This window comes from Cryptomeria japonica, chromosome 7, assembly GCF_030272615.1.
Source record: "Cryptomeria japonica chromosome 7, Sugi_1.0, whole genome shotgun sequence".
In the NCBI taxonomy this organism is placed as follows: Eukaryota; Viridiplantae; Streptophyta; class Pinopsida; order Cupressales; family Cupressaceae; genus Cryptomeria; species Cryptomeria japonica.
The window spans coordinates 637,596,650-637,617,320 of record NC_081411.1 but is presented as its reverse complement, the minus strand read 5'-3'; the positions used below and the strand labels follow the sequence as shown (position 1 = coordinate 637,617,320).

Below are 20,671 nucleotides of genomic sequence, written 5' to 3'. Positions count from 1 at the left end.
ATCTTATTATTTAATTAAATTTAAATAAATCATTTTTCTCATAAATATTTGAAATATAAAATATATCCTTTATATATAAATAATCTAATAATTTTTTTTTAAAAACATGATATATAAAATCAATTAACTCTTTGAAAAAATAAATAAATAAATTCATTATATTAACAAATCAATTAATTAACTAATAATAGCCACCACCTATCCTAATCCACTCCACCTTTCAGGGGATAAGCTCTATGTCTAAGTTCAAAACTTAACTATCTATCAATTTCCTTGAAATCCTATAAATTAAGATTGAATCTCTCACCTTTCAATAATCATGATCCTAGTTTGAGTAAATAGATGATGTCCAAGTGAGAAAAAAAAAATACTCATTAAATTTGAAAGTATATCTACATAATAGGTTTACATACATTTATTTTTACTTGTATCCTTACCTTGGTACACTTAGTGGTTCATAGATTTCTATTCCAACATCTTTTGTATGATGAATATAAGTTATAGGCAACAATTTTAAAGAACGTGGTGTATTTTGTAGTCATTATGGGTTAAAAAGTTCAATGCTTTTTTTCAAAGGAAATATATTCCATTTTCTTAGATTTTATCCATTCCACTTAAACTTGTGATATGTAATCTATTTGCACATTTAGAATTTTTCTAGATCCTACATTTAATAGACTATTATTGGAAGTTTGAATTCTAAACATGTTAAATGAGTTATTGTTTCTTTATTTCTAATGATTAGTGGATGTTCTCTAGCTATTAGTTTTAAGTTGTTTGTGTAATTAAATTACTTGAAAATATCTTGATCTAACATGTATCTAGCATTATGTGGATAAGTGTCCTATGCATATCTATCATCTTGATCATACCATAATAGATCACATGTAGGACCTTTATTAGGGGTATCTTGAATGTGACCAAAAAAATTTATGTTATCAAATGTATCAATAGAAGATTAGAAGTACCATGCATGTAGCGTAAAAGAGAAAAAAAAATGTGATTGAGTTAAAGTATATTAACCAAACTATTTCCTTACTCTCACATTAGGATTGAAACTAGTTTGTTATTATTTGATAAATTAAATCTAAAATCCCGAATATTGTTGTTTACTAGAAAATAAAATAATAATTTACAAAATCATAAAAAAGAAGAAGAAAAGAACCTAGTGTCAAACAAAGATAATTGTTAAGGACACTAGCATGTATGGATGTCTACATATCATGTTGTTGTCCATATGATTAGGATAGCGAGAAGCTTCTAGAAAATGTAGAAATCTAGGCAAATTGTTCACCTAGTCTACAAAAGCACATAGAAATGCCCCTGTAAATTCCAGATAATGAAAATGTTGAGAATTAAACTAAACAACAATAGGTCATTATTTTAATCATGGGAAAGAATTTACAAACAAGAAAGCACTTGCAATCCTGCATGCAATTGAATGCTTTCAATATGCCTATAAAGACAAGGGGAGGGGAAAACGTTTGGGGCTACTAGGGGTGTTTGCCTCAATTCAAAACCTTACAAAGGTAATTCTATATCCACAATAGCCAAGATAGATATAAAAAAAATAGTATGAGTTCTCTATTGGCCCGGTTTGCCATTGCGTCAAAAGACCGATCTGTCAATGCCCGATACAAACTGTAGAGATATGGATCGCACGGGAGGCGGTTAGTCCCTTGTCACGAATCCCAAGGGGAGCGCTGACCATTTTTGCCAACAATCTCCCCCTCAGTGTTACCCAATGGAATTCGAACCCGTGACCCAATGCTTTGATACCATTTGTTGGCCCAGTTTGTCGTTGCGTCAAAAGACCAATCTGTCAACACTCGATACAAATTGTAGAGATATGGATCGCACGGGAGGCAGTTAGTCCCTTGTCACAAATCCCGAAGGGAGTGCTGACCATTTTGCCAACATTCTCTTATTCCAAGTGTTTTAAGGAATGGTCAAAGCTATGATTGTATAATAATGTAACCTAGAATGAAAGGAAGGGAATGTGAAGATTTTGAGGTGCTTAGGGGCACAACAAGAAAGAAATGCTACAACAATAATAAAAGAAATAATAACAAGAACAATATCCCTTGTAAGCGCTTGAAGAAGCCAAAGAGAGCAAGATATATTTAAGGAGAATGTTGTACAACATTGTAAAAAGTGCTAGTAAAGTTTGAGTGTGCAAGAGAGTTGCAATACAAAGCCAAGAGCCTCCCCAAAGTAAAACATTAATTCAACATGAATTGAGGGGTTTGCCTCAATTCAAACCCTTGCAAAGGTATTTCTATGTCCACATTAGCCAAGATAGATTAAAAAAATAGGAAGAGTGCTCTTATTCCAAGTGTATTAAAGAATGGCCAAAGCTACAATTGTGTAATAATGTAAGCTAGAATGAAAGGAGGGGAATGTGAAGATCCTAAGGTTTTTAGGGGCACAACAAGAAAGAAATGCTACAATAATAATAAAAAAACAATAACAAGAACAATATCCCTTGTAATGGCATGAAGAAGCCAAAGAGAGCAAGCGATCTTGTAGGAGAATGTTGTAGAGTGTTGTAAAAAGTGCTAGTAAAGTTTGAGAGTGCAACAAAGTTGTAATAGAGAGCCAAGAGCCTCCCCGAAGTAAAAACATTAATTCAAAATAAGAGAGGGTGATGAGGAAGAAGATGATGAGCCCTTTAGATTTGTCCTAAGAATATTCCACTAACTTGAGTAGGTAACAACTAGAAACATGCTTAGAAATGAGCACAAAAAAACTATCATAAGACAATAACATGTGCTAGTGTCTAAACAATTTCATATCAAAATGATGAGGCATTAGTAAATCACGAGCCTGAAACAAAAGCTGAAAAAAAAGACCACATGAAACAAGAACTAAGCACCTTAAGAGGGAGAAAGGATAATACAAGGGATCAAACAAACCTGTAAATAAACTAAGCAAATGGACACCAAAGTGAGCATGAAACATAGCATAAAATTGCAAGAGTAGGTAATTTTTGATGTTATAGATGAAAAAACTTTTTGATTCCATCAATGCTAGCAATGGAAAGTAGTCAAAAAAATCCAAAAATACCTTTCACATTTGCAAGCAATCATCATAGTATCCATATACTTGAGTAATCTGGCAACTCTTATGGTTTCCTCTTAAAATGATGTGATTCATTGAAGAATCTTAAATGCTAATAGAAGAGTGACAATCTCAATTGAATAGCATCCATGGTCAACATAGTCCCTAATGAATAAGTGATTGATATTTGAAAACTTTCCCTCGATTTAAAAGAGCTCTGCAAGATCATGAAATTGACCACAAATGTTGCCACATATTGTAATAGGACACTTGACTAGTTGCACATAACTTTCTTCCATTGAAATCTCTTTGTCCTTGTCACATGATCCTCAAACCTCCTTTCAAGGATAAAGTCTTGCACTACAAGAGAGTGGAGAATGAGTTTGTTGTTAGCTTTCCATATTTTGTCATGCACATTGAAGGTGAGAGAAGGCCTTTGAATAGTTGGCTCACACATTGAGGGCTCAAGGGTGGAGATTGACGCATATCTAACAAACAATGTTGGGCTAGAGAGTCTAATTTCTTAATTAGTGGTTGCAGTTGTTTTCTATTTCAGTTTGGGTGTTATTGGGCATGTTTGATGTTCATTTGGTTTCATATCTCAGTTTTAGTGTTCATAATTTGCCCATAAAAACCAGTAAATTCAAGAACAAAAAAATCTGATTTCCATGTTATAATATCATTTGAGGTGTGAAAGGGGGTTCAATACAAGTTTAAAATCAATAATCAAGTGCATTTAAATTCTCAAAAGTTTGTGCAAGGTTTGAGTTGCCAATGTCATCTTTTTTATGACTAGTTTTTTGCATTTTGTATGTAGATTTACGTGCCAAGAGTAGGCCTTCAATGTCAATTCATCAATTGTTATAGGGCCATATTTGACCTAAGTGTGCCTTCGATGTCAATTTGTCAATTGTTGTAGGACCATATTTGACCTTATAGAAGCATGCCTTCGATGTATTGTTGCAAGGAAAGGTCGTCATTCAGTTGGTCCCTTTCCCTTGGCTACATCAATATGTCAAGTTAAAAGGCTTATTTGTAGAACTTGTTGAATATGTCAAGAGCTAGGTGTTTGTAGTGTTAATTTTCGATGTATTGTTGCAAGGAAAGGTCATCATTCAATTGGTCCCTTTCCCTTGGCTACATCAATATGTCAAGTTAAAAGGCTTATTTGTAGAACTTGTTGAATATGTCAAGAGCTAGGTGTTTGTAGTGTTAATTTTCGATGTATTGTTGCAAGGAAAGGTCGTCATTCAGTTGGTCCCTTTCCCTTGGCTACATCAATATGTCAAGTTAAAAGGCTTATTTGTAGAACTTGTTGAATATGTCAAGAGCTAGGTGTTTGTAGTGTTAATTAACACAATTTTCATTTGTTTTGTCAATTGTTGCATAGAAGTGTACCTTCAATGTATTGTTGCAAGAGAAAGGTCGCCATTCAGTTGGTCCCCTGCACTTGGCTACATAAATATGTTAAGTTAAAAGGCTTATGTGTAGAACTTGTTGAATATGTCAAGAGCTAGGTGTTTGCAGTGTTAATTAACACGATCATCATTCATTTTGTCAATTGTTGTAATAGAAGTGTCTTTGATGTTTGTTGCAAGGGAAAGGTTGCTGTTCAGTTGGTCCCCTACCCTTGGCTACATCAATATGTCAGTTAAAAGGCTTATTTGTAGAACTTGTTGAATATGTCAAGAACTAGGTATTTGCAGTGTTAATTAACACAATTATCATTCATTTGCATATGTTTATCATTAGGTGTTTATGTATTTTCATGCTCTAGGTTCCTCCTCTTGATATACAACTAGGCATAGATAAACTAGAAAATAACAGCTTTTGAAATGACTGGTGAATCAGCTTACCACGATTTTATCCAATGCATTGTTGCTAACATCTTCAAACTTTTTGTTATTAATATATGCAAACTGTAACTTTCCTTCTATTGAAACTAGAAAATCTTCATTTATTAAAATGAAAATACCAAACTTCACAAGGCCTTGAATTGTAAGGAAATAATTTATAGCCATGTAACGGTATCATCACATATTGCTTTGGTAAAAAGGGAGATAAACATGAATAATACAAAGGCCTGCATGGCACTATCAATACACTCCAGTATTTGTGACAGATAGAATGATGACCTACCAAGACCCTTCCTAAAACACTTAAGTGGCAATTTTGTGCAAATAATAACTTCAAATATTCCACCTCCCCTTAATTATATGCAAGCCACCATTACCATGTCCAACTAATAGCTTCAAATATTCTACCTCCACTTAATTTTATGCAGGTCACCATTGGTTCCAATGTTGTGAATCAGCTCCTTCATCAAACCCACTCGAACCCATGACACCAAATTCTATTTGTTTACTATGCTTGGATCTCCTACGCTCATCAAACTCTACCCACCCTTCAACCTGAAAACAAAGCAAGCTCTATTAGCTATTGATGTAAATAACAAAGGAACACGGTCCAAATGTATTTTATTCTTAAATCACTTGGTAAAAATATAAATGTACCTCACGGAGATCCTCTATTGTAACCTCGTTGCCATGTAGGTCCAGAGTAGAAAGTTGTGAACAGCCCTTCAAAACATTTGTTGGAAACGATCTTAATCCATTGTTTCCCAGTTGTAATACCTGCATAGAAGAAAAACAAAATAATATAAATTAAATTTCACAATTGTGAAATTCAGAAAGATAATTTATATTTCCGACAGATTCAGATTCTATGGTACAAGATCAGCCCAGGTACCCGTACAAGAATTCAAGCCCTGGTACAGATAAAAGAATTCACCATTTTTTTTACCATAAAATTGGTATAACTTGAGCAAATTCATACAAAAACAATTTAAAACATTAAAATAGAGACAAAATCTATAACAATAATAATTACTAGATAAAATAAGCAAACAAATAAATTGTTCTCAAGTTACATGTTCGAGTTTGATTATTTTCCTGGAAAACTCTATTAAAATAAATAAATAAAAATTAAAAAAATTCAATGATGTAATTTTTTTGTCCTCCAATTGTAATGGACATGTTAAAGTACCTTAAAAAATTATAACTATGCCAAGAGACAACCTACAATGGAAGGAAAGGGATCGGTGGAGTGCAATATTCATGAGAACACGCACGCACATCATGTGTGTGTAAAACACTGAGATATCTTGGATTTCACATTGATTCTAATAGTTGTTTTCAAAATAGTTATATTTAAGATATCAGAGCTAATTGTTTTATATCTAGACCTAAGTTACTGGTTCGGGTACAGGTACTGGTACAGTGGTTCAACAAAAAGAATCCTTGGGTGTTTTATATATATATATATATAGATATATATTTGATACTCATAATTGCCAATAAATGGAATATTCAAATAACTCAATCATAATTTGCAAAAATGAAATACTCAAGTCTCAAAATGTCATTACAACAAATATTCAAAATTACTATCAATATTTAATATTCGTTTTCATCAAAAGCATCAAAGTTAACATTTGATTCATGCCCAATACAATTACCACTCAAAGTACTGGACCACCTTCAACTACTCAGTCGTCTCCCCTAGTGTTATTTTGGTTGCTTTAACTATTAACAAAGTAAGGTAATAGCATTAGACTAAAATAAATCGATGTAATTTATGACAATTTTAGAAAACTTGTAGATAGAGCTCATTAAAACCCAATTTTCAATATAATGTTATCAAAAAACAAGCATTACAAAGCATCAATTTTGTTTCTTGTGATCTAGAAACGTCTCTGAATTATCAGATGCGGAAAGGTGAAGAGTAGCAAACTTAATGGCTGCTTTTTCTAGCATTGGTATGGGAAACAAGCATGTGTCCAGCTCTCGTATCCATGATCGCGCTATACACTTGTTAGGATCATCAAAGGTAGAAAGTAAAAAATTTCCCAAAGCATGTTGAAGGTCTCTTTGATTCACTTGAGACCTTGGTTCAATTCTACGGCCATTTCTTGTTTTCCTTAAATTTACGAGGTTTGTGAGGATCATTTCAAACTGTATTTCTACTGGTAGAGCTTTGTATTCAACATGTAACACGTAGTAATGTTATTCACCACAAGAACCTGAACTTCTACCTTTGGGACTTATTCCTCCCTACAAAGGAAAGTAGGTTGGACAAGGCTTGCAGTAGAACCGATAAGATTCTTTGGGTGTTAACATTATCAATATTGTAGACCCTTCAACTGATCCCTTCACCATCATGATTTCATGGCATGGCCATAATATTCTTCATTAAGGCACTTTTGCCCCTAAACATGTTTTTTATATCGTGCCTCCCCTAATTCATCTATTTCCATGGTTCCTTTTTTACTTTTTTTTGTCACAATTTTTGTGTTCTATTGTTCTTCCCCTAGATGTTATGCTTCTTTTTCTCTATCTAATAATAATAGAGCTCTTTGTCACTATCGTGCATGTGGAATATTCTATATGAAAATGATTAGCTACTAAAAACAGATTGGCAAGACCACTAGCTCTAATGCCATTGTAATGTCCCTAGTAGCATAGTTTAGCTCAAATCCACCAAAACATTTTCACATTCAATTCAAATCTTAGCTCTTTAGGATCACCAAGTTCACAATGTGGGCAAAGTGAGAGCAAAAAAAAATTCAGATGACAATGGAAAATATCAGTGAAACAGAGGCACACATCCCGTCCCAAATCCCTATCGTTTCGGGGATGGGGGGGCAAAGTGGGACTTCCCCCTACCGCACCACCATCACGACGTCGGGGATGTGACTGAGACAGTGAGGACACTAGGACGTTCTGAGGACGGCCAGGCATCCTATTGTGATGTTTTCACACATCACCCCATTACAAATGGGGATCCCCACCTTTTCGCTTTTTAGGGTAGATGTTTTGCTTAGGTTGTCTTAGATTAGCAATAATTTCCTACGTGTTTGCCTTTTCTTATGAGAGGGTGTCATGTCAAAATGGAAAAGGGTATAAAAATTGCAAGGAAATGATCCTAAGTGTCAAGTTGCCTTAGCTTCTCAGTTTATTTTTCTAAGTGTTGAGTTTCAATTTGCCTTAAAATTCAAGCGAAAAATGATGAAAATGTTGCAAACTAATGCAAATTTTGTGTGAAAATGCTAAAATCCCTAAAGGAGTCGTTTTTCCAGTCCTAAGAGGTGAGATGAACCCAAAAATGCACAAAGTCTCAATGGACTTAGATTTTCCACCCTTGAAAACTTACGAAAATTCACAGAGTCCCAATGGAAATAGAATTTCCACTGCAAAAAATGATGAAATTGGGCAAGTTTGGACTTTAAAAGCATGAAAGTCAATCAATCCCAATGGAAGTCATTTTTCCCCTCCATTTTGAGCACCAAATTACCTATTTTGAGTTTGGGACATGTGTTTGGAATGTTTAGTCCTGATGAGGGTCATTTTTCTACTTGGAAAGAAAGTTTACAAGACAAAAAATGCGTTAGTCCTGATGACCCATGTTTTTCCACTCTTGGGACTTAGCTAATAAAGGAATGACGATGTCCGAATGGAAAGCCCGGATGACCTTCGATTTTCCACTCAGGACAAAACAATGAGTTCATAAGGACAAAGAGTCACGATGGAGGTGTGTGCCTTTCCTTGTGGGTGCAGGTTATCTTAATTAAGTCTCCACTCTCCAAATATAAGGTAAATTTCAAGCCCTATCTCTGATTTATGAAATTGTGAGTAGGATGTTAGATTCAAGAATAATTAATTGAGCATTATGATAATATCTGGTTCAGATTTACTGTTATTAAGTTTAGATAGAAATTGTCTCCTAATTAAGCAAATTGATTTGAGTTACGAGTATATTGAAATTATGTAATTGTTGTTAAACAGGCTTATATCTAGTAGGGGACATTACAGAGCTACAGTGCCCACATTTGACAACTCCATTTGAGTTCAAAATTTCATTAGAGCGGCCTTTCAGTCTCTTGAACCTAATTCTGTCATCACATTTTCTATATTCAAGGCACATGTGTTCTATTTTTGCAGTTCCTTTCTGAAGAATTCCTATTTACACTTTATGTTTCATAGCTCAAATATTTGATTATTAAATCAGGCTACAATAGGTTTGTTTCTGTATTCCCAGTTAGCTATCTGATTTATTTAAGTTAATAAATACAATAGAAAGAAATTCAGTATTCACCAAGGTCACACAAAACACATGGGGGGGGTTTGATTTTGTTCTTTCAGGTACAATAGTTCCTCTTCAACGAGCGAGAGTTTATCACCGAAGTGTGCATGTTTACATGGAAGAAGCATATAATTGATCTTACAACACCTTTATCAATGCTCAGGAGTCTGCAAGACCTATTTAAGCTAAACAATTCTAATAATAGTAGTATTCAAAATCATACTTTGTAATATACCACAAAGAGAGCAAGCCCAGAGAAATATAGCTGACGTACTTGCAAATAAAAGATTAAGTGGCAAGAATGTTTGAAACCCTATCAGGCCATACCTTTATATTTTGTAGGTTTCCCAACGTACTTGGTATCTCCCCAAGGAGATTTGAGGAAAAGTCAGCCTATATTACAGATCTCAAATTTTAGTTTGCATGTTCCGTGATTATATGCATTTTGTTTTTGAAAAATTAAACTACAGATACAGAAAATCATTTGAAACTTTCACCAAAGATTAACCTTACAAATATCTAGTCAAGAAATGTAATTCTTGTTCGTTAAAAATGTTGATTTTCAGAAAGAATGTACCTCCAGCAGAGAGCAACAATGTCCAATGGTCAAAGGCAATGCTTTTAGACTGCAATAAAGGCAAAAGCAAACGTTACACATAAATTAAAATGAAATGTATTAAAGAGCAATGTAATATATATTGAAATCCATTGAAGTGTACTGTAGTATAATCATGACCAAAATTTAGTTTGCTATGATATTCGTACGCAAAGAAACATGGCTGGGTTATAGTCCCTATGGAAAAGTAAAAAAATATGTTTTTGCAATAACGGCAAACAAAATACTTGATTCAATAATTGTTAACAAAAGTAATCACATATTCCTTATAAATTTTCATTCTTTTGATTTAAATCTTTCTGTAGGCAAATTGTTTTTACAGTTTGGGATCAGCTGGGAGGCAGCATCTATTAAAAATAATATTTGAATTCTTGAGATACAGATAAGTTGAAAACACCTAAAAATAATTTGAACAAATGAAAAGAAATTCCATTCACTCATTAATATTAATCTATCATAGATACCAAAGTACATTAGTTGTAGGTACATTAAGTAAGAAGCTCAGAAACAAGGTCACTATCAAGATGAATATTTCAAATATTACTCATCATGACTAGAAAAGTTGGAAGCATTTGCATTCCGTATTGACAAGCTGAATATCAAACTCAATTTAATGAATCTAATATTGTATAATACAACATCCTATGGATTCTGAGAATGCAACTTAGATAATAATTACTTTTACACTCTGATCAGAATGTTGAGGAGCAAACCGTTTCTGTTCCTCTGTCACATCATGTCTAGCTGAGAAGAACTCAAAAACGTCAAGGAAAACCAGTCAACTAGAGAAAATCGTGTTTATATGATGCTATTTGTAAAAGCCCAGTTTGCGTATCAGACATTACACAATTTTAAGATGAGTTTTCAGATGAAACATTGACAAATGAATTATAAAAGCTGGCATGCTCTATGTTTAAGTTTCATAATGATTTCAAATTGTTAAGATATAGCCCTCATGAATCTAACTGATGGTAAATCGGTTATTATATATATATGATCGATGCCTGAAAGTCATTCTGGAGAGTGCTATTAACACACAGTCCCGATATGCAGATGGACATAAACCTTGTATACACTGCGATGAAATCACAGTGGGCACGATATGCCCATGTGATTCTCGATCGCATTATATTAACGGAGTATGCAGTTCGGAAATTAAACATAAACAAACTAATTGTTATGAACGGTTGCCTCCGTAGGGGCATGTCCATACGTGGCATGTCCATACGTGGCAACTGCCACGTATGGACATGTCCCTACGTAGGCAACCTTTCCTCTTGTATTTAAACCGGATTCAATGATGGAGACGATCAATAACTTACGGCAATCAGTCTTCCAGAATCGCTGTCATTATTCTTCGATCCATATTTCACAACATGGTATCAGAGCCAAGTTATTAAGAGAATAAATTAGACAGCCATATTACTCATAAGCATTTATCAGAAGTAAATAACAAATCGACGCAGAGGCTATATACGCAGAGGATATATCCGACTAAGAAAATATTCAAAATGTCAAGTAATATGAGAGTGGAAGATAGACTCGAAGGAGCCTCCAACTTCGTTTCCTAGAAGATACGAATCATTGCCATTCTTGAAGAACTAGAATTAGAGTCTTACATAGAAGAAAATCTAGACATGCCAAATGATGATCTAGAAAAATCTACCTGGAAAAGACGTAATAATAAAGCAAAGAAAATAATTATTAACTCAGTCAAAGATCATAATCTTCCATCTATAGCCAGACTGCCTAAAGCATATGAAGTATTTAAAACCATTAAAAATACATATGAAGTTAACAATGCGAGCAAAATGTTAACCTTGAAACAACAACTTTTAAACATAAAGATGAATAAAGATGATACAATATCTACATACTTTTCAAGGATATCTGAAGTTAAAGACCAATTACAAGCTATTGGAAATGAGGTAGATGATCAAGAAATCTCTCTCATAGCCCTAAGAGGATTACCTATTTCATGGGAATCCTACATTCAATGTGTTAGCAGAACACCTCCCTTACCCAAATTTGAACAACTTAAGAATGAGTGCATTCAAGAGGAATCTCGACTAATCTCAAGAGGATTAGGGCCAAATAAAGAAGGAGAAATCCAAGCACTTAATACAAATACCTTCAACAAAAAGAAAAAGTTCTCCAAACGGAAGAGAGGAAATAAAAACCATCAGAAAAGAGATATGTCTAAAATTCAGTGTTACAAATGTGACAAATATGGGCACACTCACAAGAATTGTCCAGAAAGGAAGAAAACACAAGCTACTCTAGCCGAAGTCAAAGGAGAAAACTCACTTTTCTTCTTAGCCCTATCAAGCGAAATAAATACAAATAAAAACACTTGGATCGTAGATAGTGGAGCATCAAGGCATATAACTGGATTCAGAAATCAGTTTGAAACACTTAACAAGCACTCAAGTGAAGAGGTTACTATTGGAGATAACTCCACATATCCTGTGAAAGGAATTGGGACCTGTACTATCAAACTAAGAAGTGGAGTATCTCTACAATTAAAGGATGTTTTGTTTGTACCTGGAATAAAAAGAAATCTAGTCTCAATCTCAGGCCTAGCTGATCAAGGATATCGGGTTACCTTCAATGAAGATAAAGTTCTACTCTAGCCTAAAAATACAAATATCAAAAATGCCATAACAATAGGTTCAAGAGATGGTAGCCTATACAAACTATGCAGTGATCAAAAGGAAGCATTAAATCTTGAAGTTTCAAATAATAATGAATTATGGCACAAACGATTAGGACACCTAAGATATAGTGCTCTATCCAACATAAAGAAGATTACTTTAGGACTGCCCCAACTAAAATCTGAACACACAGGCATTTGCAAAGGATGTGCCTTGGGAAAGAATGTGAAAGTTTCTTTTCCCTCAAGCAAGCACAAATCAAAATCTATTTTAGAACTAATTCACTCAAACCTATGCGGTCCCATGTCAACACCATCCCTAACTGGATCCTTATACTACATAATCTTTGTTGACGACTACTCTCGAAAAACATGGATATGTTTTCTAAAGTGCAAAGACTCAAATGAAGTACTATCTAAGTTCAAAGAATTCAAGGCACTAGTAGAAAACCAGTCAGGGAAGAAAATTAAGGTGTTAAGATCCAACAATGGGGGAGAATATACATCTGACAACTTCAAAGACTTTTGTAATTCTGTTGGGATTAAGAGGGAGTATACTGTACCATATAATCCACAACAGAATGGAGTAGCAGAAAGAAAGAACAGAACCATAATTGAAGCAGCAAAAGCCATGATGCATGACCAAAACTTACACACTTCATTCTGGGCAGAAGCTTCAAATACAGCAGTCTACATTCAAAACAGATGTCCGCACTCAGTTCTAGAAAACATAACTCCTAAAGAAGCTTTTACAGGGAACAAACCAGACTTAAGTCATTTAAGGATATTTGGCGGTCCCGTATATATACATGTTCCTAAAGAAAAGAGGACAAAACTAGAACCATCCGGAAAAAGAGGTATCTTCATTGGCTATAGTGAAAATACTAAAGGATATCGCATTTACATTCCAGGGAAAAAATCTGTTGAGATAAGTAGAGACGTAAAGTTTGAAGAAAACACTACACTCAAAGAACCTAAGGATGATAACATTACTAAAGAAGAAGAAGATCACATAACTGAGATTGAGAGGGAGAATATCATAGAAAATTCCAAACCTTCAGACACTGAGAGGGAGGACATCATAAGAGCTTTTGAACCTCTTGTTGATGAAAATATTGAAACACTCAATAACAAGAAAAGACCTCTGTGGGCAAGGAAAATGATTGAAGAGAATAATGTAGAACCAAATGAAATTTCCAAAGAAAATAAGAGAACAAGAACTCTAAAATGTTATGCTGCACTTCTAACCGAACTCACAAATTTTGAACCAACAAATGTCAGAGAAGCTTTATCAAAACAAGCTAGGAAAGATGCTATGGTTGAAGAATATCAATCTATACTAAAGAATGATGTTTGGGATATAGTGCCTAGACCAAAAGACAAATCAGTTGTCTCATCCAAGTGGTTATTCAAGATCAAATATGCATCTGATGGCAGCATTGAAAAACATAAAGCTCGCTTTGTGGCCAAGGGATTCTCTCAGAAAGAAGGAATTGATTATGAAGAGACATTTGCCCCAGTTGCCCGGTATACGTCAGTAAGAACAATCATTGCAATTGCAGCATCCAAAGGATGGAAAATTCACCAAATGGACGTAAAGACTGCCTTCCTAAATGGTTCAATTGAAGAAAAAGTATTTATAGAACAACCAGAAGGATTCACCATACGTGATAAAAATTGCTATGTTTGTAAACTAAAGAAAGCTCTCTATGGGCTAAAACAAGCACCTAGGGCTTGGTATGCAAGGATAGACAACTATCTCTCCAAACTAGGGTACTCCAAGAACCTAGCAGATCCCAACATCTACTTCAAGGCTTCAAATGGCAATATGATCATATTGGTCCTTTATGTGGATGATCTTTTGATAACAAGAAAGGATAATCTCATTGTGAAATGTAAGCAAGATCTGGCAGCAGAATTCGATATGAAGGATCTAGGGCTTCTACATTATTTTCTGGGATTAGAAGTATGGCAGAAGAAAAACTACATCTTCCTAAATCAAGGAAAGCACACCACAAATATTCTAACTAGATTTGGGATGATGGAGTGTAAGCCATTAGCTACACCAATGGAAACTAATTTGCACAAGCTAAAAATTGAGGCAGAAGATTCAGAACCTACAGATCCCACACTCTACAGACAAATCGTCGGTTCACTCATGTATTTCGTAAATACTCGTCCTGATATCTGCTATGCTACAAATGTATTAAGTCACTTCATGTGTGAACCTAAGAAGATACATCTAATGGTTGCTAAACACATTCTAAGATATTTACGAGGCACAATCGGACTTGGCTTAAAGTATGAAAATGTTGAGATTAAACTTGAAGGATATTATGATTCTGATTGGGCCGGAAGTACCACTGACCGTAAAAGTACTACAGGGTGTTGCTTCAGTCTTGGTTCTGCTATGATATCTTGTTTCAGTAGAAAACAGTCAGCAGTTGCACAAAGCTCCACCGAAGCAGAATATATGGCAGCCTCCATGGGAGCTCATGAAGCAGTATGGCTGAGAAAGTTATTATTTGGATTATTTGGAAAAACTCTGAATTCAACAATAATTCACTGTGATAATCAGAGTTGTATCAAGCTCTCAGTAAATCCAGTTTTTCACAATCGATCCAAACATATTGAGATCCCTTATCACTACATAAGAGATATGGTAGATCGAACCATTTTTTCACAACTCCTTGATGTTTTGCAAAATTTTCCAACGCTTGATCTCTCTTTTCCTCAAGATTCATTAACTGTGTTAATCGGGCCTGAACAGCATCAGTGTCTTCCATGTATTCCTGAATAAATCTCAAGGTCAGGATCCTGAGTTGCATGGGGAAAACTGGGTCTTGGCCATAAACCAAAAAGTAAGGTGAAATTCCTAATGCGTTCTTGGTCCTTATTCTGTCTGCCCAGAGGGAAAATCTCAATTGGGTATGCCATTCTCTCGGACTTCTTTCCAACAGCTTCCTGATAACACTGAGTAGGTTCTTATTAGTTGACTCAGCTAACCCATTACCCTGAGGATAATAATTTGATGAAAATTTGAGGGTTATTCCATACTCAAAAGCCCAATTTGAAAATCTCAATGATGTAAAAGCTGAGCCATTGTCGCAAACCAATGCATAAGGACATCCAAACCTTGTGATAATGTTTTCTTCCAGGAATTTAATTACGGCTTTGGTAGTACATACCTTGAGCGCTTGTGCCTCTGACCATCTGGTACAATAATCAGTAGCAGTGATGATATACCTGTGTTGTGCCGAAGACGTGGGGTTGATGACACCAATAAAATCCATTCCCCATTTGGCAAATGGTCTTGCTTCGATCACTGGATTTAGTGGCATGGCAGGATTTCTTTCTCTGAAAGCTGCGACTTGGCATGTGTGGCAAGTTCTGATATGATTAAATGTGTCTTTGAAAAGCGTAGGCCAGTAATATCCTACTCTCAGGATCTGATGAGCTGTAGCGAGGTTGGCTCCATGTCCGGTCCCAAACTTGGAATGAAAATGTTCAATTATTTGTTTGGCCTCATCTCTGCCAACACATCTCAGATATATTCCCTCGTGATTCCTGCGATATAGAACGGATCCTTGAAGCATATAATGTTGACACTTTATTCTTAATGCTCTTTTTTGCGTGGGTGTCATGTGAGCAGGACACTTGTTGTTGAGTAGGTATGTCACAATTTCTTTGTACCATTCATCGGGGGTGACATCCTCTAATTCATAAACCTGCTGGATTAATCCTGGTCCGTCAATTGCCAATGTCTGTGCCAAAGCTTGTCCTCGAACAAGTTTCATAGGCTGGATTTCTATATCAAATTCCTGGATAATGGCGACCCACTTGCCTCTCCTTTCTCCTAGTTCATTCTGCATGAGGAGAGTTTTGACTGCTGCATCTGGTACTATTGCATAAATTTTGGCACTTAAGAGGTAATGTCTGAATTTTTTAATGGCTTTGACTAGTGCGTATGCCTGTTTTTCAATGTTGGGATATCTGAGTTCTGCATCTTTCAGCAGGGTGCTCATGAATGCAATTGGATTCTCGTCCCTTTCTTCACTTCTTTGGGTGAGAATAGCAGCACAAGTGTAGTCAGAAGCGAAAGAATACAGGTAGAAGGGTTTGAGGTAATCAGGACTGATCAATACTGGTGCTTCTGCGATTGCCGTCTTTATCTCCTCGAATGCCCTTTTGGCCTGTGGTGACCATTCAATCTTTGCGTCCTTCTTCAGCATCTCGTTCAAAGGTCTGACTATCTCAGCAAATCCGGTGATGAATTTTCTGACAAAGTTGATCTTGCCAAAGAATGATTTGAGTTCCTTCTTACTGGCTGGCAAATTGATAGTAGATATAGCTTTTATTCTTTCAAGATCGATGGAGATTCCTTTTTCTGAAATGACATGCCCTAAAAGCTTTCCTTCTGTTACCCCAAATATGCATTTCTTCGGGTTGAGAGATACACCATATCTTTTGCACCTTTGGAAGACTCTTCTTAAGTCATCCACATGATCTTCTCTTTTTTGGAGAAAACTGTGATGTCGTCCATATATATAATAATGCATTTTCCAATTAAGTCTCTGAAGGCGATATCCATGGCTCTCTGGAATGTGGCCCCGGCATTGATAAGTCCAAAAGGCATTCTTTTGTATGCAAATGTTCCCCACTTGGTAGTAAAAGCGGTCTTCAGTCGATCTTCAGGCTCGACCAAAACTTGATTATAACCTGAATATCCATCCAGAAAAGACATCATCTGCGACCCATTGACAATCTGCAATACTTCATCCAGTGACGGTAGTGGATAATTGTCCTTTTCTGAAGCTTGGTTGAGATTTCTGAAATCAACACACAATCTGATCTCTCCACTCTTTTTTCTGACAGGGACCAGGTTGGCGACCCACGTCGAATGCCTTACCGGGAAGATGATTTTGGCTGAGAGCAGCTTCTTAACTTCTTGATATATTAGGGGTTCCAATAAAGGATTAACCTACCTCTGTCTCTGCCTAAATGGTTTGCTTCCTGGCTTCAAGGGGATTGTATGAGTGATAATTGCAGTGTCATAAGTCTTGAGATCTTCATAACTCCACGCGATGACATCTGGGAAATCTCTCATATTTTTCAAGATTCCATTTCTTTCAACTGCAGTGCAGGACTTTCCAATGAACACATTCTTAACTTGTATGTCATCACCTACGTTGATTGTGTCGCACATGTTTCCTTCCATACTGTGGCTTTTCATCTCCTTCAATTTGTCGGGATCAAAGATTCTTTCTAACTCCACCATACCTTTTGGAATAGTGTTTGTCTTCAAATTCAAAACTCCTTCAGCATCTAATTCTGCTTCCTCGGCTTCTTCTTCATCAATGATTTGAGCTAGGAAGACATCTGTGTTGGTCAAGAAATCCAGTATGTGCTTGTCATCTTCGAAAACTTGAAAATTGGTGATGTTATCTGGGACTGAAAGTACTGATGTTAATTCTACTATGAACTTCTTTAATCCTTCCATCACTAATGGTATCAAAGAGCTGGCGGCTTGTGCAAGGGAATTAGCCACTTGATTTTGATGCCTGTATATAGATTTGATGTTGAAGGCCTCGAAACTCTCGATGAGGTCCCAAACTCGATTTCAGTATCTGGTCAACCTTTTGTCATGGCAGACATACTGCCTCCTGATTTGCCTTATAGCTATTTCTGAATCTCCATACACTTGCAGTATTTTTGCTTTCTTTTTGATAGCCATCAATAATCCATGAATCAAGGATTCATATTCAGCTACATTGTTGGTGCAAGGAAATTGTAATCTGTGAGCGGCAAGGTAAGTTTCTCCTGTCGGGCTAATTAATTCGTAGCCTGCTCCAGATCCTTGTTTGGACTTAGATCCATCGAACCTTAATGTCCATATTGCATTTCCTGGATCTTTCGTCCCTTGGTCCTCCTGGCTTTCGTTTGACGTATCAGATAGAGTTTCATCTTCTAAAAAGCTTTTAACTTCTGAATGCTCCATTTCTTCTATAACAAATGTCTGCGGGACTCTTTTATATACTTGTTCTAATGCAGTTTGGCACAAAGCACAGGATAGTTCTGAATGGACGGCATTATGTATCCTACACCAGTTGGGGAGGAGTAGATCTCGAACGGATGCCAAGTTACCAAGTTGCATACTTTGTTGTACGTTTCTATGTACGAACTTTCTGAAATTTTGAAACATTCCGTCATCTTCTTGGTCGGATCCTTGGTCACTTTCCACGACAATTTCTATAGATTCCATCACCTCTTGTTGACCGTCATTGTCTTGCAGGTTTTGTATCATCAGGACCTCTCCCACTTTAGGCTTGTATGTCCCTAAATCTGATTCTAAGAATAGGACTTCATTATCTTCCCCATACTCGGTTATCATGAGTCTCAATCTTGGAGTACTGTCGGTTTTGATTTGGTTTGGGACTCCTCTCCATGGTAACCACATATGTGCAAAGTCAGTTGACACATACCCATTCAACTTTCGTGACCAATCTCTACTCAGAAGCATCCCATATGAATCAGGAATATCCACGACTGATATGTCTATGAAATTTTGAACCCTTGGGTCCGCAGCCAATTGCATGTGGATATTGTTCAACTCTCCCATGACTGGAACTTCTATCTTGTCTAGCTGAGTGACTTTTCTTTTGGTAGGAGCAGGAGTTATTCCTAGTCTCTGACAGACAGCCAGGGGCATCACGTTACTAGAAGCTCTTGAATCATAGAGGCAATTGTGTAGTAATTTCCCAAAAATTCTGACTGATAGCAGGAACGGGGCCGGTTCATCTTTTCCTTGGGAAAGGACTGAGGAATCCCCACTGTGTTCTTGATGTTTTACTTCATTGACCTTCGGATTGTCATTCTTTGCTAGGCCCTCTTCTTTTGAGTGATCGGTCTTGTTTGGAGATTTCCCTTTCTTGACCACATCTTTCTTAACGGCAACCTCCTTTTCTGGAAGAATCTGACTAGTGGTGAGGCTTTCTTTGATGGCGGGTTGAGCTTTCTTAGTCTCGCCTCTTTTGAGTAATACTTTGCCTTCCAACATATCTTCCTTTTTGGCTGGGAAGGCTATAGTCTGGACCATGCATTCGTCTTGTTCAGATTGCTCTTTGTTATCGGCTTCCTCTTGGGTCACATTGATGGTAGCTTGGACATTGTTAACCGCATCTTTGGACAGGTTCTGAACATTCGACCTTACTGAGTTTGAATCATTCAGACGTTTAATCACTGCATCTTTGATTTCTGAGACCTTGAGTAGCTCATAGAGTGGTAGGCTAACTTTGACTTTCTTGAGTTCTTCCAACACCAATGTGGCCAATCTTTTCATTTCATTGCCCATGGGAGGTGTAATATTCTTCTGCCTATATTCTCGCGTATGCTGAGGATACTCTGGATTATTGCTAGCCTGTGGATCTGGAGGAGTGGAGAAATTGTTCGGAGGAATCGAAGTAGTCAGGGGTTCCTGATTTCTCTGATTTCTATGATATACTCTTTGATTCATGCCTCCTGAGGACTGGTGGAATACCTCCTTTATCCCTTCAACTAGGACACTATTATTCAAGGGTGGAAAATAATACTCTGAGTCTTCAATAGGTTCATTTGCTGATGCAGGTGGGAACTGAGAACCTGGAGATACCATCGGTCCATTAGCAGATTCTGGTGGGAATCTCCCATTTTGAGTCTGATTATCTTCTTCTTGTGAGTACTTGTAACTTTCCACGATCATGGCTTGATCATACCGTGTAGTTGGGACCATTTCATATCCTGTCGTAGGCGGATTTTCAGGTGGATCGTTGCTGCGCATCTCCTGCTGGAATATGTCAGCTGCAATTTTGAATTCAGGACACTGCAACTCAGAATGCTGGTTTGTATTGTGGAGTCTACACCAACTGGACAAGGCCGCTTCTGCTAGAAACACTTTACTAGTAGGATGATTTTCTTGATTCTGAGAACTTGATGGGTTATCCAGCAGCGTCACCACGTTTCCATTATTAGGAGCAGTATTCCATGGTCCCCCCTGAAAGCCTTGGTTGTTATTTCCCTGATAATTGTTCCTGAAACCTTGATTATTATTTCCTTGGAAATTTTGATTGTTTGTATGTTGGCCGTGGTTGACCCTTTGCATGCTTTGGAGTTGATTATTTTGATTCCTTAGATGAGTTACTTCGGTCGACAGCTTCTTGACTTGT

At 36.4% G+C, this 20,671-nt stretch overlaps 1 protein-coding gene and 1 pseudogene across 3 annotated transcripts in view; both read right to left on the bottom strand.

Annotated features, from left to right (window-relative positions):
- Positions 1-670: 670 nt before the first annotated feature.
- LOC131057343 (serine/threonine-protein phosphatase PP2A catalytic subunit-like) lies at positions 671-4,492 on the bottom strand (annotated as a pseudogene).
- A 559-nt stretch (positions 4,493-5,051) lies between these two features.
- Positions 5,052-20,671, bottom strand: part of LOC131057396 (plant intracellular Ras-group-related LRR protein 8) — a 248,971-nt gene continuing 233,351 nt past the window's right edge. For 2 of the 3 annotated variants that reach the window (XM_057991567.2, XM_057991569.2), the window contains exons 7-10: positions 9,779-9,827; positions 9,529-9,594; positions 5,574-5,693; positions 5,052-5,471 (exon numbers count right to left, since the gene is read on the bottom strand). In XM_057991567.2, the coding sequence (XP_057847550.1) occupies positions 5,346-5,471; positions 5,574-5,693; positions 9,529-9,594; positions 9,779-9,827 (361 nt within the window). In that variant the 3' untranslated portion in view covers positions 5,052-5,345. The remainder of the gene's footprint in view (positions 5,472-5,573; positions 5,694-9,528; positions 9,595-9,778; positions 9,828-20,671) is intronic. The other variant, XM_057991568.2, reaches the window with a different exon arrangement.